The 26,885-nt window shown below is 33.6% G+C and overlaps 1 protein-coding gene across 3 annotated transcripts in view; it reads left to right on the plus strand.

Annotated features, from left to right (window-relative positions):
* Positions 1-1,798: 1,798 nt before the first annotated feature.
* Positions 1,799-26,885, plus strand: part of LOC106462109 (protein tramtrack, alpha isoform-like) — a 59,580-nt gene continuing 34,493 nt past the window's right edge. For 2 of the 3 annotated variants that reach the window (XM_022389250.1, XM_022389248.1), the window contains exons 1-4: positions 1,799-1,822; positions 11,092-11,944; positions 18,575-18,782; positions 21,479-21,667. In XM_022389250.1, coding sequence (XP_022244958.1) covers positions 11,105-11,944; positions 18,575-18,782; positions 21,479-21,667 — 1,237 coding nt within the window. In that variant the 5' untranslated portion in view covers positions 1,799-1,822; positions 11,092-11,104. Of the gene's footprint in view, positions 1,823-2,256; positions 2,292-11,091; positions 11,945-18,574; positions 18,783-21,478; positions 21,668-26,885 lie in introns of those variants that run through there. The other variant, XM_022389249.1, reaches the window with a different exon arrangement.

Raw genomic sequence — 26,885 nt, forward strand, 5'->3', positions numbered from 1 at the left:
AGAAAGGACTTGTATCGCTAAAGTTTCTTCGGAAAGAATTTTCACAGAAAATTAACTAACGACCAGAGACGTAACAATATATATCCGTGTCAGTGTAAATTACTTGTACCTGATTATGACAAAACCTTGTCGAAACGTTGTACTTTTGCTGTTATATTAAACTTATGTTAGAGTTTTTCTTCATTATCCATTCAAGCCGTCTCCAACCATTATTAGTCTCCATCGAAATTGTTCACGAATTTACTACTCATCACAGTAATATTTCTTTATTCCGTGTGTTATTGAACTATCAGAAAAACAAATATTCTAGAAAAAACAACTTTATTTGTTGATAGAATTGTTTGCACTGAATTTGATAAACATGATCACTAACATCAAAGTAACCAACACAAAGACAGAATAATGCTTCAGACAGCCGAGCGACACTTCCGGAGCAGAACAGAAGAAGTCCTTTTCCTTTAGTGCACCGTGTTTACATGTAATACTTACTACAGAAATGTGTTCACAATCTGCGATAACGATAGAAGGATGACTGACTGCCTAAGCCTTACAGCTTCTCCTTCTGGATAACTGACTGCTTAGGCCTTACATCTTCTCCTTCCACCACTGATGTTATTTTGTGTGATGACCTTTGTTAGATAGTGTCACTCTGCAATGCAATATCCACTGCAGGTAAATGTTGTCGTCTGCTTCTTCTCTCCCCATGCTTATGACGGCTTTCGATGGCCCGTTTGATCAACCCAATGGTACAGGAGTCCATGGGAGTTCTCTGTGAATGGTATACCACGAGTTCCAGTTTGTGGAGAAACCGAAATGTTGACTTGGACGTGTGGCTGGATACTTCATCTTGATGGAGCCACACTTTGTTGGCATTTAGTTGGTAAAAATATTATTATTCCTCGGGGTGCAATAATGTCAGAACGTTAGCATAGTTCACCTTGGCATTTTTCTAGACTATCCGGCAATTGAACTTACCATTATAGCTCTAAACTATGACATTTTTGAAACGTTGTATCATTGGATACCTAGACTTTTGCAGACATTTAATAAGTAGACGTATACTTACAAAACACACAAACACTAGAGGTTTGCTTGAAAAAGGATATCGCTATATTGACATAGAGAAAGTATTAGAGGAGTTCGTACCCTGCTCTATGCGTGAATTGTGTTCTCACTACTTGTATGTACTCATTATAAAAACGCTTTATACGGTTTATTTCTGTGTGTTATAAATTTCAAAACTATAAGATAGGTTTTGCTGTTTTTCCAGAAGTTTGGGTGTGTGTGTTTGTTTGTCCCAACTGTTATTTACTCATAATGCTTGGAGACGGCTTGACTGGGCAATGAAGAAAAACTTTAATATAAGTTTAACATAACAGCAAATGTACAACGTTTGACAAGGTTTTGTCATCATCCTATTTCTCTGTCTGATGATGACAAAACTAGGACTAGGTACAAACATTAATAAAAATACAACATAAATATTAATGTTATTAAGTTTAATAATTGTTAAAAGAACTAGGAAAATAATCAGAAGAATAAAAAAATTAATTACGAAAAAAATTATGAAATTAAATCACTTCTCAAGATCAATAACAATATCGAGCTACAATTTGCAATAATTCTTTCTAAATATGTCTCGTGAACTATCTAGTTTCAAGATCAAGGAAGGCTATTTATTTAATGATTAGAGCACAAGGTTACATCTGATGTGACTAGCTATTATCATAAATCTACATCACAACATTAATATTTGTACGTTACCGCTAGAGGAAGCTTGTGTCAGCAAACATACTCAAAATCAACGTGCTCAATGTAGAAGGTGAGTTAGCACTTTCACATAACTAAAAATTTATTGTTGAACTAAACGATAAAAGGAATAATAAATGAAGGGTAAACACAACCATAACAAAATAAAAATAGAATTCGCAATCTCACAAGCAAGTCACAGAGACAAGGTTATTACCAATAAAAACTCAAAATTTATTTTCATAAGTACATTCAGTATTACAATGCTATAAAATAAAATTGATCAACATAATCTAGCAGTTCTAAAGCTAAAGCTTAAATTTTGTTAAACCTTAGTTACTTCTTATGACTGCTTTGAATTCAAAGTTTTGTTAAACAAATAGATCATTTGAGTCAAGAGATGTTCGAACCAGCTGGATAAGTGCAATAGCTTTAATTTTTCCGACAGATGACGCTCTTACTCATTTCGATTGTCTTCTAGAAAAAAAAAATTTTTTTCAACGTATAGGCCTACTATTCCTAACTATTGTAAGTGTGTTAAGGTAAAGTAGGTCGTGTGTTATCGTTGTTATAGTTATTTATAATTATTTTTATTTTCAAGAATAAAGAAGAAATGAGTTATTACTGTTAGATTTTATAGATTTAATCTTTTGTATTTTAAAACTTTTTATCATATAATTATATATGACATTAGAGCGAAGAGTTAAGGCTTAACTAAACAGTAAACTCAAAACTGCTAATTGTAATACAGTTACATGAAAAATTTTGCACAAGTTGACCTTTACTAAAATCAAGTATTGCACTACCCATACATTACGAATTCCATAAATATAACGGTACGTAAGATAGTAGCAACAGTGCTTGGTATTACGTAGAAATTAGAAAGTTTTTAAGTGTTACAGTATTTAGAGTATAGGATTTGTAAAACTGCAATTTGCAAAGCCAATAATTCAGATAACGTAAAATTAATAATATTCAAAGAGTAACACTAAATGTACAATCAGGAAAATTACATTTTAAATTCATATGTGAAGTACACTTCACAAATAATATACTGCTAACAAGGGACCATATGGTCCTTCAAGGTGGTCTTGGAACTCCATCTTTAGAAAAAGCAAAAATTTAGTCTTTTTCCAAATCTTAAACTTGTGTTTTCCTATCTTATGATCTTTAGAATACAACACAAAGAAATTGGGTGTCTTTAATTTATCATGAAGCATAATAGGTGTTCATAATAGGGATTGAAAGGAATTTTACAAAACGCTAATATAATATTCAGGCAAAAAGCATCTTAAACAGTAAAGTTTCAGTTCAAACAACACTTTAAAACCTTTACTATTGACTGCTAAGGCAGAATGCATAAAAATGCACCAAAAAGCACTTATATTAGACTTGCAAGGAAAAGAAAATCCACTCAAAATGGCCCATTTGTAATTATTATTATTATTATTCTCTTGCCTTTTGTAGAATACTAAATAAAGTACTCCAAAGGTCATAGGGGTATTGAAAAGTTGATTTGTTTCTTCTATATTTTACATAAGCTAAAAAGCATAATTCTAGAGTGAATAACGTTATTATTGCCCCTTGAAGTTAGCTTTGTTACAGATATCCGGTGTACCTATAAAAAGCTTAAGTACAGGGTGAAACAGGAATTACCAGCCAATAATAGATGGCTGTAACATTGTAAATATTCAATGCTTTGTACACTATACAATCAGTATCTTTAGGGAGACAACCACTATATTATGTATAAAGTCAAGAAGTAGAAAAATCAATACACACAATATTAAATTTTATCAGACAGATTTGTAGAATAATTAAATTAAAAGACATGAAGGTTTATTTAAAGAAATATTTTAGGTTATATGTTTTATTTGAAAAGGCTGCTTTTCTGCTGGTAAAATTTTATATGCACTTAGTGGGGGTTGTGTCTTAGTCTAGGCTTATAATTGTCCATTGTTATACATTATATTTAGAGAGAATATATAGATACACAGAAACTATAAATGCTCAGTATATTCTCAAACAAATCTCCAGCTACAGCTTACCATTTTAAATCTTGAACTAATGCAATCAAGTAGTCAACAGCTATAGTAAATCATCATGAACCATATCAGCTAGCTACTAATTATCATTACAATGTATAAAGGTAGCTTCATATCAAGCAGGGGGGAAATTCTGCCAGTACTCACCGGTACTGAGTACTGGAACTTGTTTTTTAAGGTGGTACTAGTACTGGGATTTATTTGAACTGCTTGTCGTTTTTTAAGTTAACACATAGATTTTTTATTCTTTTTCAAAAACAGGTCCATTTCACACAGCTGAGTACCTCTACTTTTTTTTTTTGGAGAATTTCACCCCTTAAACCAAGTAATCCTTTGCCCATAGTTGAGCATAAAAAAAAAGCCAACAAACAATATAAATAAAAAATTGGGAATTTAAAAACCTGCAAATAGGGATCGTAAAAAAATAAGGAAACAAGGCTAGAGATACTATAGCCATTATTCACTCAAACTATAAATTCCTATTTTGACTCCACCAAATGTTATTCTAGGTAACAACATGGGGCCGAAATAGGGGTTTGTAATTTGAGTAAGTAATTTTGCAATATCTCCAACCTTGTTTGCTTACTTTTTACAAGCCCTATTTGCAGGTTTTTAAATTCTAAATTTTTTATTTTATCTTGTCTTATTTATCTCCTTGAAAATCTTGTATGATAGTTACAATTAATAATAAATAATTTTAATTATAAGACTAAAAACTTCTATGAACACCCTCCTACCCTTGGATATCAGTTGACTACCCTCATTACTGGTGGTGTTTTTGGCCCTTAACTAAAGAATTTTTGATGAGGTTGGGCTTGATTTACTATATGATCAAGCACAGGAGGAGAACTGTTACATGTACATTTGCTATATTAATATAATTGATACTATAAATTACTAAAATACATACTGAAATATTTAAATTTAATATTTTAAAGTACTCTAAATCAGTGCTTCTCAACTGGGGTTCTGTAGAACCCTCGGGTTTGTTGACAGACTTCCAAGGGTTCTCAAGATATAGGAGATTCACAGGGTTCTGTGGAATGCAAAAGTTCCACATATTCTAATGCATAAATACACTAGTCACATAGTTGCAATCTGAATACATTATATTTCTTTATTAGTATAGAGGGTTTCTTGACAAGTCACTGCATTGTTTTAAATTAGTAAGCAGGACTAGGTTCAAACAGCTGCTAGTTTCAAGTTCTTTGTTAGCTGGAATTGCAATGGTAAACACAACATCGTTAATGTTGTGCAGCAATATTTGTGGTCTCAATAAGGATGTAAATGTGACTTTTTGTTTTGTTGACATGATAATGTACTGTGATGTATGCTCAGTAACCCATGAGGTACAAGTTGACTTATATTTGCAAGATAAAATAAACATGTTCAATAAATATTACTTGGTTTTGGTTACATGCAAGAGGAGTTTCTGTTACGGTAAATTAACTCAGCTCACATAAATAGCTATTGTCATTTAGTGCTGACCTCTATATGCAAAAAAAGTTTTTCACATGCAATAAGCCTTGAGCTCTCACGTATCCATAGAATAATACACTTTAACTGAATCTCGCATGCAAATCATCATGCGACAACCTTACATCATTAGGAATGTGACACACCTTCCTGACGCATGTGACAACCTCTATTCATTTCTACCAAACTATCACTTCTCATTTGGAAGTGCTATCATCAAGATGTTTTTGTTTGTGCTCTCTTCTCTTTTTTTGGAATTTCATATGAAGTGGAGATATTTTCTTTCTTCTTTTTTCTACTTCACTTTAACTATTGTAAGTGATAAGTTACCTTTATTGTTCTTCACCTTTTTTTTTTGGTTTTCATCAAAGTTTATGTTTCCATTTTGAAAATGTTGATATTTACTCCCAGCACAATTAGCTTCAGGTGGTGATACTTGAATGAGGAATTGTCGGCTTTAATACATTGGGAGATTGATTGTTATATGAATTGATGTCTGTCAGGCCTTGAGTTTGGTTACCTACATACTTGGGTCTGCCGACTTTATAGATAAGCTGTTATACTGTTTTGAATATTTTGATATTAATATTATTATTTGTAGTTATTTGGTTTCAGTAACATATATTTAGTTAGGTTTGTACCTACTTCTTGTAAGGTTAGGGTTTTTAATTAACGTTTAGTGATATTTTTTTGTACTATGTTATTTTCGGCTTAACATGTAATTTTAGGCTTACTTGTCATTCATCTTACTGGCGAGTTGTTTATTAGGTTAAATATATTGTTTCTTCAACAAATACCATCTACTAAAAATTTTATTGTCATTATACACTTACTTAATTTTACAATATGAGGACTTTTTTATTTTCATAATTAATTATATTTTATACTTCTTACAATTAATTTCTGCTCAACCTTATCCCACTATTGCTTGGCTTCCTCGTGAAACTGCTGAAGTTGTTTGGAATGATGTCTGTTTTGACAATTTTTCTCCACCTGATTATGAATTGGCCATCGCAGGCCCTTACTGCAGAGTCTGCTAGCCCTTCCTCAGTCCTTTTTATACATGTTTCACAGTTGTTGTTGGTTTTTTTTCCCTCCTTTTCCAGACATTTTGGTTCATGCTGGGTCTTTTTGTTTCTCTTTTGAGATATGGTGCTGACATGCCTCGCCTTCCACAGGCTTTGGTTCATTTTGCCTTAGCTTATCATCAGGCAGGTTGTTTTTGCTTTCTTGCTTCTCTGCATTTCAAATCTCTGTTGTCTGTATGGGGGCAGAATCTGTTAATCCTATCCCTTTCTCCCTATCCAAGTTTTCCAGTTTTTTCTTCCCCTATCATCTCTTCTACTGGTGTTGCCTGCTACATACCTCATTTCTGAGGAGTTCCTTCTATTTCTTGGGGATTTTCTTGAGATACCTTCCTCTCCCTTACCGCAATGTTGAGGTGAATGCCATTTTTGTTGCTTTCCCTACAAATGTGGCTTCTTTGCTTTTGGGATCTTCTAGGGTGGGATACTGTCTTGTACCAACTTCATTTCACTTCCACTGTTAATTGGGACTTACGGACGGCTTTTTACCTCCACTGGTCTGTTTTTTTGGTGGTGTTACTCCTTTGACTTTAGCATCATGTGGGGGTGTCTGTATTGCTACATTATATTTTTTTCTTTTTTGGTTGCTTTTTTGTCTTTTTGGCCATTGCATTCTTTATTAGTGTTCCAGGTCTGTCACCTTCTCATCATTTACCTGTCCTACATCTAAGAGTTCCTCCATTAGTCGTCTATTCTCAATACAGATTGGAGTTCTGTGATTGATTTGTCCCACCTTAATCACATCTTGGTTCTTCCCTATTTCCTTTGTTGTCTTTTATCATACCATGGTGGGCCATTTCTCCAGGACTGAGGACTCCTATGGTTGACATTTTGTATTTTTATGCCAACATTCCTATTTTTCATTCCTCGTGGCACTATCTTAAGTTTGTTCACCATGGGGTTGGGTACTAGTTTTGTGCCTTGCCCTTCGATCTTGTTTCAGACCTCTTTGTCTCTGGTTCCTTATCCACTTGCTTTAGCTGTTGATGCATTCACACAGGATTGGGACCTGTTTATACCTTTATTTTCTCATCCCATTTGTCATCTTCTCTGGGTGATTTTGTTCATCCTTGCCACTCTCTGTCAGGTCTTTCGGATAGCTCATTCCTGGTCAACACAGATCTGGTTTTCTCAGCTGCTTCAGCTCAATCTATCCTTTTTGTTCTGGATCAATTTTTCATACACTCCACTTTGTTGCTTGTCCAGGTATACTTACACTAGTCAAATCTGCACTGTAAGTACATGATAACTTAACAATTAACATTTCAATAACCCTTAAATGCATACTGTTGAGATGGGGTGTTCCACAAGATTGCTCGTAGGTTTTCCTCATGATATATTTGCTTCATTCATGTGTCCATTCCGGATCGTACAAACCTATGGACTTCATGGGTAAAGCAGAAGGGGATAGGTGCCTTTCCCTGCCATTCCTTAGATTTAATAAATTAGGAGTGGTCAAAATAGGGTTTTCGTGGTCTCCTGTTGCACTGTCTCCATTGTTGATGTTCCTCCGAACTCTCCACTGCATCCCTCCCCCTTTTCTTCCAGTAGAGTATGGGAGTCCATACCACTTTCCAGTTCCAAGCCACTGGGATGGTGGACTATGGAGGCATCCTCCTGAATGTAATAATGATATACAATACAAATAATGATAAAACCATTAGTTGAGAGTAGGGTGATGGTGTTCTACTGGTGTAGATGACAAAATGTCTCATGTTTCATCTCTGTCTGGGTTTATTGGAGGAAATGTTGTGAGCAGTTAAAATTGCAATTCACCCCTCAATTTGGATCCCTCATCCTACCCTGGTAGAAAGGTTCAAGGCTTAACTTCTTGTTAACCCTATCACCACGGGAATCCTTCACTGCGCATGACACAATGTTTTAGTGTCTTACATTCAAAATTTTATTAAACTACTTTTTGCTTATGTTATACCAATTAGAATAGCAATAATATTGTAGCTAATAATCCATATTTTAATAGTATACAAGTTTAAAGTTCTTAATTCTACAAGGCAATATTAAAAAAAAATCCTGAATTTCCACTAGCGTGACCCACATGACACATTTTCTTTTAGCATATCGTATTCCTATTTTATCCATCACTCCTCAAAAACAAAATTAAACATAAATTTCTCTCTATAAAAATTGTCATTGCTCAGACAAAACAATTTCTATAGTCTTCAATTCTGTTTGGTTACAGAGCTATCGAATAGAAAATCAGACCCCTCCTGCCACACCTACCTGTCACATGCTTTATTTCAGGCTTTGTTAATAGTTCTCTCTTATGTTACATTATATATTACCTATAATCAATAGAAAGTCAAGGTTTTTATCTATCAAATGATGTATTGTATAATGTTATGTTCTGAACAGTTAAATGTTAGAGTTCCAACATCATTCCCGTGGGAAAGTTAACGACTAGCTTGGATGAATTTGTCATGGCTCTTGTCACATAGAAAAAAAGCCAAAAAATTTTGAGAGGTAAGGGAATTTGTGTACTTTTTGCATGTTATTAGTCTATACTCTTTGGTGCATTATTTAATTAAATAAAAATTATTAAGTGCATTACTATCATTAGTACAAAAAAATTAGGATTAACTCTCTTCAAAAACCGATAGAAAGAAAAAGGAAGATTGGTTAAGTATTTTATTTCTTGTTTTTCATGTTTATTCTTTATGTATAATTATAAAAGTAACCTTTTAGATTTTTTAAGGTTAGATTATGTAAAATAAGTAATAATAAAAATGTTTTACGAGGCACATACATTTCATGTGGGTAACTTAGGATAAACGAATGTAGTTTCATGTTACAATTTGAAGTCATTCTAAAAAGATAATGGTGATTTAGATTTATGTAATTTTTTGTTGTGTTCTGGTGGTTATGAGATTAATTGAATTGACTGATCCTGTTTTGAGGTAGGTTAGAGAGAATAGCAGATAAACTATAAAGTTTAACTGAAAAAAAAAACATTTGAAATGCATTTAGAAGGTTTTAGGGATTACACAAAGGAAATTTGAGATTTTTGAGATGAAGAAAAATATTTTTAATTTTAACATGAAAATTACTTAGCACATGGACTATTCAAAACAAATACCCAGTATATTCATGGACAAATCTTTATTTTGTTTTATTAAAAAATACTTCACTAAAAATATGATTTTTTGTATGTAATATTTACTGAAAGACTGTCAAATTTTGTGAAAGAAATATTGAAAGAAGTATTGTATCTATAAAGACTTTAAACAAGAATAAAGAGGTCGTGTGGTCGGTCAATTTGACTGAGTTCTAGTTAAACTGTAATTGGGAAAAGTTGATGTACAGTAAGACACTGTAAATGAACTTGTGAAGAATTTGTTCATAAATGCTTAGTTATTTAACATTTCTTTTAATGGCTTGTTTCACAGTCATTTTTTTGCTTGAATAATTGTTTTTATAATATACTAGTGGCATGTCTTGAATGAATTATTGTTTCAGATCGTGAGTGAATTTGATGTCTGTTTTGAATACAAGTCCTTAATTACTGCACTCAGTTGTTGTAATTGTTTTGAGACAATCTGAGTAATTGTAAACCTCAAGTAGCTGGAAAATGGCCATTGTGATGATGTGTGGATTATGTTTGAGAACTGTGAGCTGGCTTTAAGATTTGTTTAAAAATTTATTTATTAATAGTTTTAGTTTAATTAAGAGGATGAGACAGCTGAAATAGGTCCCATGTTGTTCCAAAACGTTATGTTATGTTGAGAACAAGTGCACTACATTTGCAAAGTTTGCTTACTTGAGGAGGGGTTGGTGAGAGCTTTGTGAACAATTGATCTATCAGGTCAAATATTGTTATCTAGCCTAACCTTATGCCTTTGTGGCAGGTAATGTCATAGGTTACTGATAATATATCATTGTCAGTTTTTACTCTTGTTTTTTTTTTTAATGATTTATAGCCAGAGGTGGTAACTGCTAAAATCTTCAAGATTAAATATCAAAAGAAATATGTTATTGAAAATTATTGGATACATAAATGAAGCTTTCTGATCAACAGTAAAAACATTAATTATAAGATGAAAGGAAGTGTTTACAGAATAAAGTTTTTTTTTTCAAAACAAAACTTCTAGAAGTTCATGACGTGTTACTAGTATCACGTGACCCCCGCTGTCGTAACAATATATAACAGAACTTTTGTGTACAAAGATAAAACAAATACTTAGCAGTATATCAATGTGTTTCTTCTTAGTGATTGTTAATAAAATAATTAATTTAGTTCTGTTTTGTAACATATTCTCAGACTGAACAATCCTCTCACAGAATATTGGTTTTATACTATAGTATTACACAGCTCAAACCTATACTATACATAAATTTTTATGCATTACTATTGATTATATCTTGATAAATAAATGGTGGGTTTGAATTTTCACTTTTCTCAAGAGTTGATGTGCAAGGATAGCTTTAAAGGACCAAGTTGTCTCTGCTATATTATTAAATAAAAAGTTGATTACAGGGGTAATAGGAATATATTTCAGACTTGATCTTTGGCAGGAACTGATTTTTTATAAATGTTGTAAACTTGGTGCTGTGATATACATGTTTACTTTGGTTTGATTGTTATACATGTATAAAGAAGAAGTGATATGTATTGTATTTGGGCTAGATGTTTTAATAGTTGGAAGATGAATGTATTTATTATGATACGTTGGAGAAAATTTAATGTGTATATGTATTTTTTTAAATCCTGTTTGTTCCAGATAATTTATCACAATGGGATCCCAACAGTTTTGTTTAAAGTGGAGCAATCACCATGACAACATGCTAAATGTTTTTGAACAGCTTCTGTTCAATGAAGAGTTTGTCGACGTGACACTGGCCTGTGAAGGACTTAGTTTAAAAGCACATAAAATGGTTTTATCAGCATGTAGCCCTTTCTTTCAGAGTTTGTTTAAAGAAAACCCCTGTAAACATCCGATCGTTATAATGAAGGACATGAATTACAAAGATCTGAAAGCTATTATTGATTTTATGTACCATGGTGAAGTGAATGTGTCACAAGATCAGTTGTCAACCTTGTTAAAAACAGCACAAAGTTTGAAAGTAAAAGGCTTAGCTGAAGTTGAGGATAAAGAACCAGGTGAGAAAGATGGAACCATTTTTCATGAAATGGTCCCAAAAGTTGCTCGTGCACCGCAACAAAACACCTTAACTGAAAGCCACCGTCACTTGATTGAAGCAGCTTCAGTCAACAGAAGAAAAAGGGGAAGGCCACGACGAAGATCAGGATCTAGTCACAGTGATGTTGAAGAGTTATTACAGACAAAACTGAGACATTCAGAAACTTCTGATCTTTTGATTCAGGAAGTGTATAGTAAACAGATTTCTAAAGAAGAAAGGCTGGTTCCATCCATACCGATGGATGTTTCCCCTCCATCGACAGAATCTCAGAAAATTGATTCCTGTTCATTATCTTTCCATGCATCCACTGATCAGAACTTGTGTAAACTCGTAGCAGAAAGGTCTCGAGAGGTCTCACAAGAAGGATTGCACATGGATAATGAAACAAGTGAAGTAACAGATCAGTTTCAAACCTGCACTTCATTTACCCAGGTGAGTGATACACACAATATTTTTCAACAAGAAATACTTAACATAATTATATTAGTTTATGAAATAAACTTTTAGATTAACTACACAATACATATTAGATCCAGAGAAGGACTACGATATCCATACATCAAGGTGAAACTCAGTTTTCTGGTGATAAGTATGTGTCCAAATAATTGGCTGGTTTAGTAACACTTAATTATGATGCCTTGCACTTTGAAAAAGACAGGGAGTGACACTAACTTCTGGGGAAGGGAGTAAAATTCTCTCTAGCATCCCCACACAGTCCAAGCTTGATAAGATGCAAGCTTTAAAGTTAATTTATGAACTATTTAAGAGGAATATGAATGTGTTGTTGTCTGACAAAGAGCTCATAAATTGTCTTGAAATATTTTGTTCAATAAATACATAGTAAATTACCCCAAAAGGTTTATTAAATTTTTATACACAATTAAAAAATCATTTTAAAAACTTTCAAATGCACTGGTGTTTTATATTTTTGTTGGGGTTTGTTTTCCAAGATACCCAAAAGTATGATTCAAGTCATTCGTGTGCACAGAAAATATTTCACCAAAAGCTATGTTACTTGGTCAAAGTAGTTTCAAAGCAAATGTCTTTGTAGCAATGGATATTTTCTCTTCAGAAAATTGATTGTTGTTTTTATATGCACTTTTGGATCAGAACATGTCACAAATACATGTTCACAAAAGGTCAGAAAACCAGCGCAGTGCAAGTTTTTTTTTAATGTAAAATCTTTCCTAATAGGGTATATTACCTCTTTTTCTCACAGATATAGCTATACTCTTTCAGTGCTGCCATCTATATGCCTGTGATCAATATATACGATGCAAATAATACTGAATCCATTCACTTGAGAGTAGGGCAGTGGTTTTCTGATGAGAATGATCTCCAACCTGATGCTCCATCGCTGAATAGGTTTATCTGAGAGGATGTTGTAGATTTGGAGTGAGCCGTTAAAATTGGGATCTCTCATTCTACCCCCACATGGATGTTGGTTCCCAGTGTCTGGGTTTCGGATTCAGAGCCTGGACCAATCAACATAACTCCTCACACGTGTATTACAGGTGTCTCTATTCTCTCACTCAGTTGGACTCGTGTTCACTGCTGCCGTGTTGTGGTTCAAGGCAGATGAACATGCAGGTTACTATGGTAGAGTACACCTGGTATAGAAGTGGTGCGATCTCCCACGTAGGATCCTCTGCTGCAAGGATCTCCCATTTTTGGGTGTTCTTTAGATTATTTTGAAGGATTATTTTTTCCCTTACACTAGTCCCTCCACCTATTCAATCTGGGATTCTAGTGATTTATGTGAGAAGAGGTAATGTACCATATCAGAAGTTTTAATTTTCCTATACTGAAAATGTATTTCTGATAGGTACTTACCTCTTCTCAAACTTCCTCCTTACTGAAAACTGGTGCTTACATTTTCTGCTAAAACTCGAGGTGATAGTTTGGCTAAAATTGAATAGAGGGACTCACGTGTCAGGAGGGTGTGTCGCATGATGATTTGCATGTGAGACACAGTTGAACTACATTGATTGTGGGGTATGTGGGAGCTCAAGGCTTGTGGCATGTGAAAAGGTTTGCATAGAGAGGCCAGCACTGAACGAGAACAGCTATATCTTTGAGAGGCAGTAAGTAACTATTGGAAATACATCTTCAGTATAGGAAAGTTATAATTTTTGATGATTTTATATGAGCAACAAAAAAATATCACAGTAGTAAGAAAAAGAACCGGTACAGCATGTCCATTCTGCTCAACACCCAAGAACTGTTTGAGGATAGAGTACAGAGAAATTTTATATAGAGGGCAGCACTATCTGGATGAGAATAGGAAAGTTATAATTTTTGATGATTTTATGTGAGTTCTAAATTATTCTTGTTCCTACTTGGGTTCTCTTAATCCTCAACTGTAGGGTAAAATATTTTTATTATAAGTAGTAGGGGGGTCATTTTGATATGGTGGGCTCAGAATGACCCACAAGCAACAAAAAAATATCACCGTGTTAAGAAAAAGAACCGGTACAGCATGTCCATTCTGCTCAACACCCAAGAACTGATTGAGGATAGAGTACAGAGAAATATCAGATAGAGGGCAGCACTATCTGGATGAGAATATTGACTTGAAAAATTGACATGGGTCATTCTGAACCCACCCTATCAGTTGAGGGTTAACAAATGTATCTAAAGCTATGACTAGAAATCTTGAAACTCCCATCATTCAACATTGCAAGGTATAGTTTAATAAGATGTGTAGTAGGAAGACCTTAATGATAATGCATCCTTTGATGCAAATCATGTTATTTCACTACCTTATAAACTTGAAATGGTGATTCTTTAGAATTTAATATTCTTAACTGTATTTGACTTTATTCCTGGTAATTTGCTGTTGTTTTTAATAACTTAAAGCATTTTTACACATGAAACTAAGTCACAAAGTTGACAGAGATGTTTAAGGTTTATGGAGTCGGAATATTATCCTCACAAACAGGTATTTTAGGTAACTTCCATACTATGTTATTGTTGCACCAGACAAATAAGAGCTTGAAACTTTTACTTCTATTTGTATAGATGTTTGGTGAGAGTTATAGGTCAGTTAGTCTTATTCTGTAGTGGGAAATATTCCAGAGAGTCTCATAAAATAAGCCTCACAAAGTCATTTAATGAAATATATCATATATGTATAAGAGGTCGAAATAGTTCACTAAAGGCAGATCATGGTGTACTAATCTTTCAACTTTTTTTTGAGGATGTTACGCACACCACTAGCCTTTTGCATATCCACATGCAAATGATCATGCAGCAGCTATCCACCAATAGGAGTGTGACACCACTCCTATCATAACCAGCACCCTCTTCATATCTGCACTTGTCAATAACTTCTCGATTGGCAGTAGTATTGTACAGACGTGCTGCTTTTTGCTCGCAGATTTGTCATTTTCCATTATACTACTGACTTAGTTTGTTTTTTTTACTATTTATTTAAATTTTTACATTTTGGTATTGTGAAAAGTTGCTTTTTTTTCAAACTTTTCCTATTTCTTTAAGGGCCTTTTTGCTAGTGTATTGTGGATCTTGCTTAGTAGTAAGAGGTGCCTGACCAGGTATACTTTTTTTTTAATCTGCACTGTCTATTCTGCAATCATGCAAGATGTCAATTACATTGTAGCCCTTCTTATCGTGGGCCTGAAGTAGAATTCCAGGTGTTGATTTTGTGTGTCTGTTTTATTGTTATATGTGACTAAACTATTATGTCACAGGTTTGGGTTATGCACACCGTAGAGATGGGATGTTCTGTAGGACTGCTAGTAGTTCTGTCAAGTGGTTTTTTACTTCATACATATGTTCATCCTGGACTGTACACTTGTGGACTAATATGAGTAAAGCAGACAGAGATTGTTACCCATCTCTGATGCTTCGTGTCATGAAGACTCTTCCTACCATGGCCCTGATGTACAATTTCAGATGCCACCAGATTTTGGTTAGTCGACTCTGTCGATGTAATAGCTCTGCTTTTCAAAATAGTGTATTATGGTCACCCGTTGCATTGTCTCCAATGATGCAGTCTTCCAGACTCTCTGACATGTTTTTTACTCCCTTTCTTCTAGTGGAATATGGGAGTCCTTACCACTTAACAGTTCCTAGCCACTGGAATGATGTGCCATGGAGGTTTGTCCTCCTGAGTGATGAATCATATCATTCATTTGAGAGTAGGGTGGTGGCATTCTGCAGATGTTGCTGGCATATCCCACTACTTATTGTGGACCAGATGTACAATTCCATATGCCACAAGGTTTTAGTTGTAGCACTATGCCTTATTCCTGTCTATATATCATGTGTAGATGGTATGATGCCCTTCCTACCATCCTCTGCATATACATTCACAGGGAGTCCAGTGTTGTTGTTGTTTGGAGAGGGTACAGTTAAGTAAGTCCTCACATGTGTGCTAGCTGGTCTCCCTCCTCTTACTGTGGACTGAATAACAAATGCCCACTGCTGCCAGGTTTTGGATTGGAGATACACCCCAGGTTTGCAGTCCCTCTTCATACCATCTGCTGGATGTCGGTTCCTGGAAGATCTAGTGTTGGCTGTAGCTGAGTACAACACGTTTTCCTGCTGGTGCATGGCTGAGTGTCCTTCTTGTACTGCAGACTGGAAGTACCATACCATTGCCATCAGGTTTTGGACCGGAGATGTTATCCTGTCGGCTTTCCACCTTCCTACTGGATGTTGGTTCCCAGCAGATCTGGGGTTTGCTGTGTTGGAAACGCACCGACGTGGAGATGGATTTTGGTACAGAAGATCATCTTCTTTACCAATTCCCGTTTCAAGGTGAAGAAGTAGGTGATCCTCTACCCACAGTGGGTCTGATGTATCATTCCAAATTCCACCAGGTGTTGGATGAGCTACCACTACATTCTGTTACTGAATGCCCAGGAGTCCCATTCATCGTTCATATGTATTCTGGGATTCTTTCATGTTCTTCCACCTTTTATGTTCGTGACACAAACATAAAAGAGCAAATATTATACCTGGATCAAAAGTGGTGCAGTCTCCCACTGGGGTGTGATGTTTTCTCTTTTCGTTCCACACCTCCTGGTCTCTGTTTGAGTAATTCATAAAGGGGGATCTTTTTTTTATCCGCCCTCCACCGGTTCATTATAGGATTCTATCTATTTTGTGAGAATATGTAAGATATCGTATTGGAAGTTAGCATTTTCCTACATTAGAAATGTATTTCCAGTAGATTCTTACCTGAAGAGGACACTGGTTACAATAGAAGTGGTGTTGTGTTCCTATTAGTGGAGAGCTGCTGCATGATCATTTGGATGTGGATATGCAGAAGTAGGAGGAGGAAGGCTAGCGGCGTGCATATGACGTGAACACTGAACTATTTAAAAAAATATATTTAAATTGAAAAATCTTGTACACAGATATTTATCAGAACTGATACTTTTACAGGTCCACTGAGAAGTGTCCACAAAATACAGATTCTGGAAATGTTAGGCTGAGTAATATTTCAAGTCCAGAAAGCAAGAGAAATACAAATGAAAATATAAATCCTTATTTACAAACAGTGTTCTGTGTATTTGCTTACTGGGTAGCTTCTAATGATACAAATTCTTTATTGGCTGTTGGGACTTGAAAGAAACTTTAAAAAACGCTTACACAGGGCAGAGACTGAAAGAAATCAAGATTCAGAGCTATGATAACAACCCCAATTTATAGTTAGATTGAAGCCTTTGTGTGGTATCCCACTATATGTTAGCTAGTTTAATAAATAGTATACAAACAGTTCTAACAATTCCAAGCCAGTTTGTACAGGTTTTGTGTATCACCTATTTGAACAGGCAAACTTCCTAGACACCTGTACAGAAACACATGAATGCTAGTTAAAACTTAAGAACAAAAGTTTCCCTGTCTAACCTTTACTCAGTCAAAAGGACTAATACATGTTCATGACTTTGGGACATTAGTGAACAAGGATGTCATAACTAAATGAAGAAAAATGACCTGGATTTACTTCAATATATCTGCATATTTTGAACTAATTATGGAGGGGGAGGGATTAACTGTAAGACCATTTTTTGTTCAGTTACATTCAAATTGTTCTCTCTTGTTCTGTGTTTCTTTACAGTAAATTGGATAATACCATCGTCTCTCACTGAATTTTTAATATTTAAAAAAAAATCATTAGGAATGAGAAATTAAGTAATAGATATAATTGTAATTTAAATATTCACACCCTCTTAGATATTAGATTTTTTGAATGAGATTGTACCAGAAGGTGAAAGATGGCTATTCCATTTAGCTAATCAATTTTTATATTTCTTAAGAAGGATAAATATTAATTTTTGCAAAAAAATATTCATTTACAGTTGGGTAAAAAAAAAACTTAAAATAAGCATTCAGTAACTGTAATCAGAGATATTTTTAATGCTGTATATATTTTCTAGTTAATACACACAGTTGCTGTATGAATGCAAAGTAGACAGGATACAGTAATACTTAAGTTTGATTAATAGAACGTGTTAAATGAATAATAATATAGTTTTAACTAGTTTTTAGAAATTTCAAGAACATTACATACACCTTGTGTTTATGAGCCAGCAAACTTGAAATAAAGACCCAAATACTCTGATGTCATGGTGAATGCCATAGAACTAGAATAAAATAATCTAATTTACAAACTGATGATTCAAATCTTATGTAGGGCTGATAGCTAACTTAGATCTTTCTTTAGATAACTGAATATCCATGTAAATATCAGTATCAGGTGAAATGTTATCATAAATTGATGACATGGCTGTAGGCCTACGTTAGTGTTACTCAAGTAACATTGGTTTAAATCTTAAAGTTTCGCTATTAACAGTAATTTCAATCTTTATTCAGGTGGATTCTTTTGTTTAGGAAGTTACAAATCGTGCTGAAATATAGCACACAAATATAACATGCAGTATGCATTTCATAGTTCCATAACATTTAATCTTTTTTCATTAGTAAACAGCAGCACTAACGAAGAATTACTTCTAATGCATATTCAAAATCCATGCTTATAATATGATGATTGTTAACTATTTAAGTGTAAATATTTTTGTTTTATTTAACCAGACAGTTACAACATCAAGCAACCAAACACAAGATGAGCCATCACCACCTACTATTTTGAGTCCTTCTGCTCCTGCCAATGCTGAATCTACAATTGAGTCAACAATTTCTAGTCATACGTCAACGAGTCAAATGGTTGTATCAACTGCTACACTAGGTTCATTACCCTCCACATCTGCTTCAGAATTAAAGACAACCGCTATGCTGGAAGGTAAATCACTTTAACTGTATATGAAAAAAAATGTCAAGAAAATTTGTTTTAGTACTTAGAATAATATTCACCTTTTTTTATGTTACTAAATAATATCTTTGGTATTAAAAGGAAGAAAAAATAGGTAGTGTACTGTGGTAAGTAAGTGCAGAGTTTGAAATGATGGTCCACATTTCACTGATGGCCAAAGGGGAAATAAATTGTGTAAATGTAAGCTACGTAAAGTAAAATTTACAAATTTAGCATTTTTATTGTACCTATTTTTTAATAATATAAAATGACTAACTAGCTAAATTAAAAATATGGGTTTAAAGTATTATAAAACATCCTGTAGTTTGTGTGAAAATCCACTAATCCACTACTATAAAATATATTTTCATTACAATCTTTGATAATAAAGGGGTAAAACTAAAAAATAAAAAGAAACTGCTGTTTAGTTCACAGAGAGAGAGAGAGTTTGAAAGAATATATATTTTGCATACAAAACTAATATTGGCATTATTGTATAATTATTAAATTTTTTTATTAGAAAATAGACAACTCACTATTTATGTTTTCAGTTGAGTAGCACATCTGATGATATAAATTCCTGTAGGTATGTTAACAAGATGACTTCAATTTGTGTTGGCAAATGCTCTGATGACTTTTTGTTGCTTAAATACCCTTGGATTCTCAGAATGGTATACAAGCTTAAAATTGAAATCTCCTGATGCATTAGCCCCAAGCGACAAGTTAAGCCTATCCTTTTGGGGCTTATGGCCTGGCAAAGCATTTTCTTCCTGGGTGATGTAAGTTCTGTGGGGAATCTTTTTCCAAAATAGCCCAGTTTTGTCCACATTAAATACTTGCTCCTCCATTAATTCAGCAAATTCCACTTTGAACTTTTCTCTTATCTGCTTGAACTATCAAACAAACTCATCCTTGCCTGGAAATCTTCAAAAACTGAACCCAAGGATTGAGCTGATTCACATGTAAGGTGATCAAAAATGTTTTTTGCTTACTCACAAATCATACTTCTATCTATGGACTTACCTTGCATTTGCCTATCATGAATCCAAAGCAACAGCAGTCTTTCCATTTCTACAATTCTTTCCCTTCCTTTAATGACCCTGGTTGAGGCATCACTCACTTTGGTAGCTTTAATTTTCTCCTTATTTAGCAGGATGGTGGAAATTGTTGATTGAGACAAGCCATACTCCTTAGCAAGCACACTTGTTTTGTCCCCTTTTTTCTGACTTCTCAACAGTTTCCTGCTTTATCTTAAGGGTTATGCAGTTCCTACTCTTCTTATACTTTTGCAAATTACCTTTATGGACCATTGTGATCATTATAAATTCACTTTTAAATCAATAAATTCAATAAAATCATAGTGCCTGCAAGAGACCTCTTTCCACAGCATAGCAAACTATGTAAACAAAGACAGTCTGGCTCCAAAAGCTCATAAATGGGTGTCACTGATTGGCCGAGGCCTGCCAAGTTTAGTTAGGAGCTCACTGTACTAGGTTTATTTATTACCTTTAAGGATGACAACTTGTGAGAAGCAGCAGTGACACTGGATGTCACCCGTTTTTAGCTGAACTTTGAGAAATGAACTCTTTGAATAACAGTAACTTAGAAGAAGAGGATGTTATTTTTTATTTTCATTCCATGCTGCTGTGGAATTCTTTCAATAAGAAATATTTATTACAACCAAAAAGAAATAGGTAACTGCCACAACTTATGTAGACACAGGTTAAATTTGTTATTTCATACTACTAGTTCTAAAATTATGTATATGTCATAACATTTGTGAGAGGTAAAGACAGGATCCATACAGGTGCTCTTATTGTAAATGCTCAATACAGCATTTGGTGCTGCACTTCCTATGCTTACTTTTTGGAATTACTTCCTTTCGTGGTGAATAATGGCAAATATTATTGATAATAATCATGTTTTATAAAATTCAAAAAGGCATTCAAACCATAACAATTGTTGCTGTAAAAAATTGATTATATGAATAGTAGTTCAACAGTGCTGTGTTTGTTGTATCCCAGCCAGCCTGATGAGTTCTGGATTGAGCAAAACACATTGTTGGCAACAGATATGATGAACATAGTGTAGTTGGAATACTATTATTATACACTCCTCTAATTCTTGAAAATCTATAGGTAATTAGATATAGAATGGAGGGTTAAAAATATATTGAGACTAATGTCTAATGGCAAGTAAATTAAAAAATAATATATGCACCATTTTTGTTTATTATTATTATTGCTGGACAAAGTTTTGGTGGAACTAAAATTTTCTTAAAATATTCATGTGGCTCTAGAATCAAAGATTGGCAGATCTGGTAAATGAAGTTTTGCGAACCTGTTCTAGAGGTGCATAATGTTCAGAATAAAGCAAATTATTTGGTATTTTTAATTCTGCAGGAAAAGAAGTAAAATTCAGATTTTATATATAAGAAGCAAACTATCTAAACAAGAAAATATTAAATTAGTTTTCTTTTTTCCTTTTCTTTTAGCTATAAACTTACAATTTTGTTTATTATAAGAAAACAGCTCACTCACTGTTATGTTTTCAACTCCATAACACATCTAATCATATAAATACTTGTAAATATGTTATATTTTTCTGTCATGCCAACTAAAAGTATAATTCTAGACAGAGTTATTATAGAATTGAAAAAATAATAGTATAATCAATATGCTCTCTAGATATCAAGCCAGTTGTGTCATCCCTAAAGGACTCATCCACACCAAATTGTGATCAATCTGCAGAAAAGTACAGTGTTATGCCGTATGTTGACTCTCTAGGAATGCCGTCTCTACCTGGCCCCAGTACTTACCAGCTGGATCTTAATTTATCACAGACACATACTCATCATCAACAAACATCTTCTCAAGGTAAGCTAACTAAGAATGTTTATCTAAATGAACAAACTCAATTTTTATCTAGCAAATTGTAGGTCTTCTCAGGGAATTGTAGTTATTAGTTGTATTATGTATGGAAACTTTAGTCATAATAGGCTAAGCTTACTCTAAATCTTTTTTACCTCATGTGCTCATTGGATATAGAATTGATTTCAGTTTTGTTAGGCTATCTCAGAAAGACTTGGGGATCAGCGTAAGTTTGCCAGGTTGTGTAGAAACAAGTTTTATCATTACTTATGACTGAAAATAAAGAATAATATAATAAAATATCAACTGTGCTATATCTGTTTTATCCGGTGCTGACTAGGTCTTTTGCCAAATACTAGAGCTTAAAAACTATATGGTATTTAAAAAACAGTTTCCATGGGCTAAGTAAATGTGTGATAAGAGTACAAATTTTTGTGCATACAGTGAATACACAGTTTTCTGTGTCTATTCAATAAATCTAAGACTAATTTTCAAGGGTTTTGTGATAGTGTAAATTACACCTTGATTTATAAATCTTAATTATTAAAAATCAGTGTAAACAAATTTTTTGTCATACTCAGTTTGTCTTTTTGGTTATTTGACATCAATGCTCATGTTGTCTAAGATGTTCCAGTGTCTCTTCATGCAATTCTGAGCATCATGATGTAAAAAAAGCACAAGATTTATGAATTTATATTAATTTTAAGTATTCACATGAAACAGTTTTTTCAACTTTTTTTTATTGTCATTGATTCATTAATGTTGCTAATGATAAGGAAATTAATTTGAGATATAACAGGATTTAAATATTTCTGTTTTTGAAGGAATATGTTTTGTTTGAAGCTACTAAATAAATTGTACTGATAAAATTAGTTTTTTTTAAATGTTGCTGTATTTAGGTTTTTTAAACCTTTTAAACTGTGACAAAGAAGTGGGAGGTTGAATTTCTAATCAGTTCTAAATTTTTAAGCCTTTGTGTTGGTGAATTTATTAGTTTTATTTTAATGTACTGAAAGGTATTTCTATATTATAATACCAGTTTTATAGGAAGTTGAGGCTGAGTTAGCCTTGATGGAGCATGCCTTTGAAAAAAAAGTAGCCGTTATATCAGCCACAATAAAAAATACCATTCCGATATATCTTACCTCAACTCACAAAAAGCTTTCTCGATTAGTACTGCCCTTTATCAGTTCAAATTTTTCCCTTGCCACTAGCCTTGTAACTCCCACTTCTTTCTGCATATCTAAATGCAAATGATCATGCATCAACCCTCCACCAATAGAAGTGACACACTACTCCTATGGTAACTAGCAACCTCTCTAATAATGCACCTGTTAATAACTTGGCAGTCTTACTGTTAAGATGTGTTTGTCTTTGCTTCCAGTTTTCATTGTATTTTCATTTAGTGAATTTTTTCTAAATACTTTATGTTCAGTTTGTTCAAATTTATACTTTGTATGTATACACTTGCAGTTTCAAGTAGTTACAACTACCACTGCTGTTACTGCACCTGCGGATTTACCGACCGCTTCTTTGGGGTTAGTCCCACGGTTATCGGCCGATGACGTGACTACTATGATTGTCTAATTTCATGCAATATTCACCACCACCTGAGGAGTATTCTGTCATACCAGCAGCTGGTGTGTCTAACAGGGAGCATGAGAATTTGGACAGCCATTTTCCCCTGCTGAATATGCTTCTCAGTTGTGTATCGTATCAGGGGACTTACCCAAGCCTCCTTCTTCATTTGTTGTCTCGATTAATCAGGTTTGTTTGATTTTGTCTTTGCCTCCTGTTTCCTTTGATTCTACCCATGTCCTCCTTAGGGACGAATCTTTGGGTCAATATGAGGTTTATCCTCCTTCACCAGATATTGGGGATCTTGATAGTCGTTTTGGGGAACAGTTGTGATTGGAGGTCAGTATACCTCATCCCCCGCATACGTTGGACGATCATGCTTTTGCTTTTCATCATGCTAACTACCCATATTTAGACTCCCAGTGTTTGGGATCTCTTATTCCTTTGAGGGGTTCGGAACCTAATGTACAATTCCAGATGCCGTAAGGGGTGGTTGAGGGCGAAATCCCATTTACGGTCTGTCCAGCCCTAGCCACTTGACACCTGGGGGTCCCTTTCCTGCTGAAAATGGTTTGGGTCCCCTCGATGTTTCTGGCCTTTAGGTTTTGGTGACACATTCCTGAAGGCTGAAGAGTATACTTGGCTCAGAAGTGGTGTGGTCTCCCACTGATGGGTTGTTTTTAGTTCTTTACCACACCTCATGGTCTTTCTTTGGTTACTTTCTAAAGGAGGATCATACTTTCACCAGCTCTCGACCAGTTCATTGTGGGATACTAGCTTTCTGTGAGAAGAGGTAAGATATTGTATTGGAAGTTAACATTTTCCTAAACTGAAAATGTATTTCTGATAGATACTTACCTCTGCTTATATTTCCCACCCGTTCATCTCCCCACTTCCGGTGTAATGTTTAAATTGGTCATGACTAGTCTTGAAATGATTAACAGGTGTATTATTAGAGTGAGCGCTAGCCACGATAGGAGTGATGTTGCACTCCCATTGGTGGAGGGTTGATGCATGATCATTTGCATGTAGATATGCAAAAAAACGTGAAAGTTACAAGGCTAGTGGCAAACGAAAAATTTGCATCAATAGACGACAATACTAATCAAGAAAGCTTTTTGTGAGTGGAGGTGAGTATCTATCACAAATACATTTTCAGTTTAGGAAAATGTTAACATTTGTAATTTTAGATAAAGTTTGAGAATCTTTATTTGGAATCATCTTAAATATCGAGACACATTGAGGACTTTCATCCATGAAACAAGTAGATATATTTCTCTTGATGAGCTTTTTGCTCTGTTACTACACCTTTTAAGAATCACAATGCTAGTAACCATTACACAGAGTTTCATTTGTTTTGTTTTTTTATAAAGAAAACTCCTAATATTCTATTAAGTTATAATTATTTTGGCCAAATTGGTAAGATTTCATAAAAGTATTTTTAGACATTTTGGATAATATTTTAACTTACAAATGCTTGTATTTTGCATTAGTACTTCTAGTTTTCATTTATATTAAAACTTGATAAGGTTATTACATTGAAGTGTCATAATGAAGATAATCAACTGATAACTAAATATTCATTCTGTTCACTACATCCTCTAACTTCTTGCCATTACAAGTATCTTAGTTTATTTGTTTGTATGTTATATTGCAAGATTTTTTTTTGTAGACATTTCTAGTGTGTGAACTTTTATTAGCAAGTTTGTTATTTTAACTTTGATATATTTAAAACTTATGACTCTTGAAAATGCAACATAAAGTTGTCCGTGGCTAAAAACTGTTTCTGGTAAATCTAGTCTAATTTCTATGGGACATTTGGTCATAAGCTTTATTGATAGTCATCGTAAAAGCAAATCTTATTGGAAACTGTCTTCTATCAAGGTTAAATGGCATTGTTGGATCAGGTGGCATCAAATCAATTCTTAAAATCCAAACTCTTGTAAATTGAGCCTTACTGGTTGATCGTATTAATATGAAGACTGGTTATGAGATGAACTTCATTTTTAAATTTGTCTTACTGTTTGAGTTTCTAATCAACATGATTATTTTTTCTATTTTTAATATCAACTTATGTTGTGGTAAGTCTGCAGGGGTTAAACTGTTGACATGTTCTGTTGGTATAATACTGTACTAATTTGGATCATCAGTTACAATGTTAAAATAAGTTTTCAATTCTCATATTAAAATGTTTTCCACAATATCATCATGAATTTTTAAACAATGCTTATTTTTTTGGACATAATATTACCCTATCTTTCATGTTTTTAATATTTTCTGTTATTAACTTTTTGCCAAATATTTCATTAATTAAATCATCTTCAGTTATACATGTTTTCGGTATTTTAAAACAGTCTTCTGATAATCAAGGTATTTGTTTCATTTGTCCATTTGCTGAACTCTTGTTGTCTAAGACCTGTTCTCATATTTTGGTTATTTTCAGTTTTGTTTTTTTGGCCAAAACTTTCCTGAGTTTTTTGATGCTTCAGCCATTGTTGAACAAAATATGTGTTTAACAACTGGAAAACCTGAAATCTCCACCAAATACAATAATTTTATTTCCAAACAGTTCATTCTTCTTGTTTTCTTTACTTCCAAGCCTTACTGGATTTTTCCTACACACAGTGATTCAGTATATTGATATATGAGACATTCTTTGTGGAAGGATCTCTTTGATTTAGCTTTAACATTGTTTCATGGTTAGACTTCTTCATTAGTGCTTGTTTTTCTTGCCCGACAACAAAAAATAATTATTTTTCTGTTGCTAAATGCATAACTAAATTCATCATGGTATGTGATTGGCTATACATTACAAATTCAAAAAGATATCAAGTGCCTTTTGTTGCACTAACAAATCTTGAATCCAAAAATCTGTTTTTTTTTTCATTCCAAATTTTTGTTTAACTCTCTCAACACGGGCTCAGTCAATTTGACCGATCACGTGACCTATTTTGTACTCATTTAAAGTCTTTATAGATTTAATACTTCTAACTTTCAACATAGTGTATATATCTTCACAAAATTCTTTGTAACATTATAAGTCTTTCACATACAAAAAAAATCACATTTTCTGTGAAGTATTTTTAATAAAATAAAGATTTGTCCATGAAGATATTGAGTGTTTGTTTTGAGTAGTCCATGTACCAAGTAATTTTCATGTTAAGATTAAAAATACTTTTACTCATCTCAGAAATCTCAAATTTCTTTTGTATCATCCCTAAAACCTCCTAAATACATTTCAAATATTTTTTACAGTAAAACTTTATATTTCATCTGTTATTTTGTCTACCCTAACTCAAAATGGGATTGGTCAATTTGACTGACCTTGTAACCACCAAAAATAAAATCAAAATGAATTTAAGTTACCCTTTTCTTCTTTCTAAAATGACTATATTAGTTTATCCTAAGTAGCTATAAGTTCATAACATTATACATCTATTTATAATTAAGTTTCATTGTTTTATTGCCCTTTGAACCATGTGTAACTACTATCTGCACCATAATGATTTGTAAATCACTTGGGGATCTTTTTTTTTCTTGCTGTGGATTGTCAATTATGCTTAAACCTACATATTTTATACTAATGGTAGTAGTGCATTAAATAATTTTTATTTAATTAATTAATGCACCAAAGAACAACATGCAA

The sequence above is a fragment of the Limulus polyphemus genome, unplaced genomic scaffold (genome assembly GCF_000517525.1).
Source record: "Limulus polyphemus unplaced genomic scaffold, Limulus_polyphemus-2.1.2 Scaffold1097, whole genome shotgun sequence".
Lineage (NCBI taxonomy): Eukaryota > Metazoa > Arthropoda > Merostomata > Xiphosura > Limulidae > Limulus > Limulus polyphemus.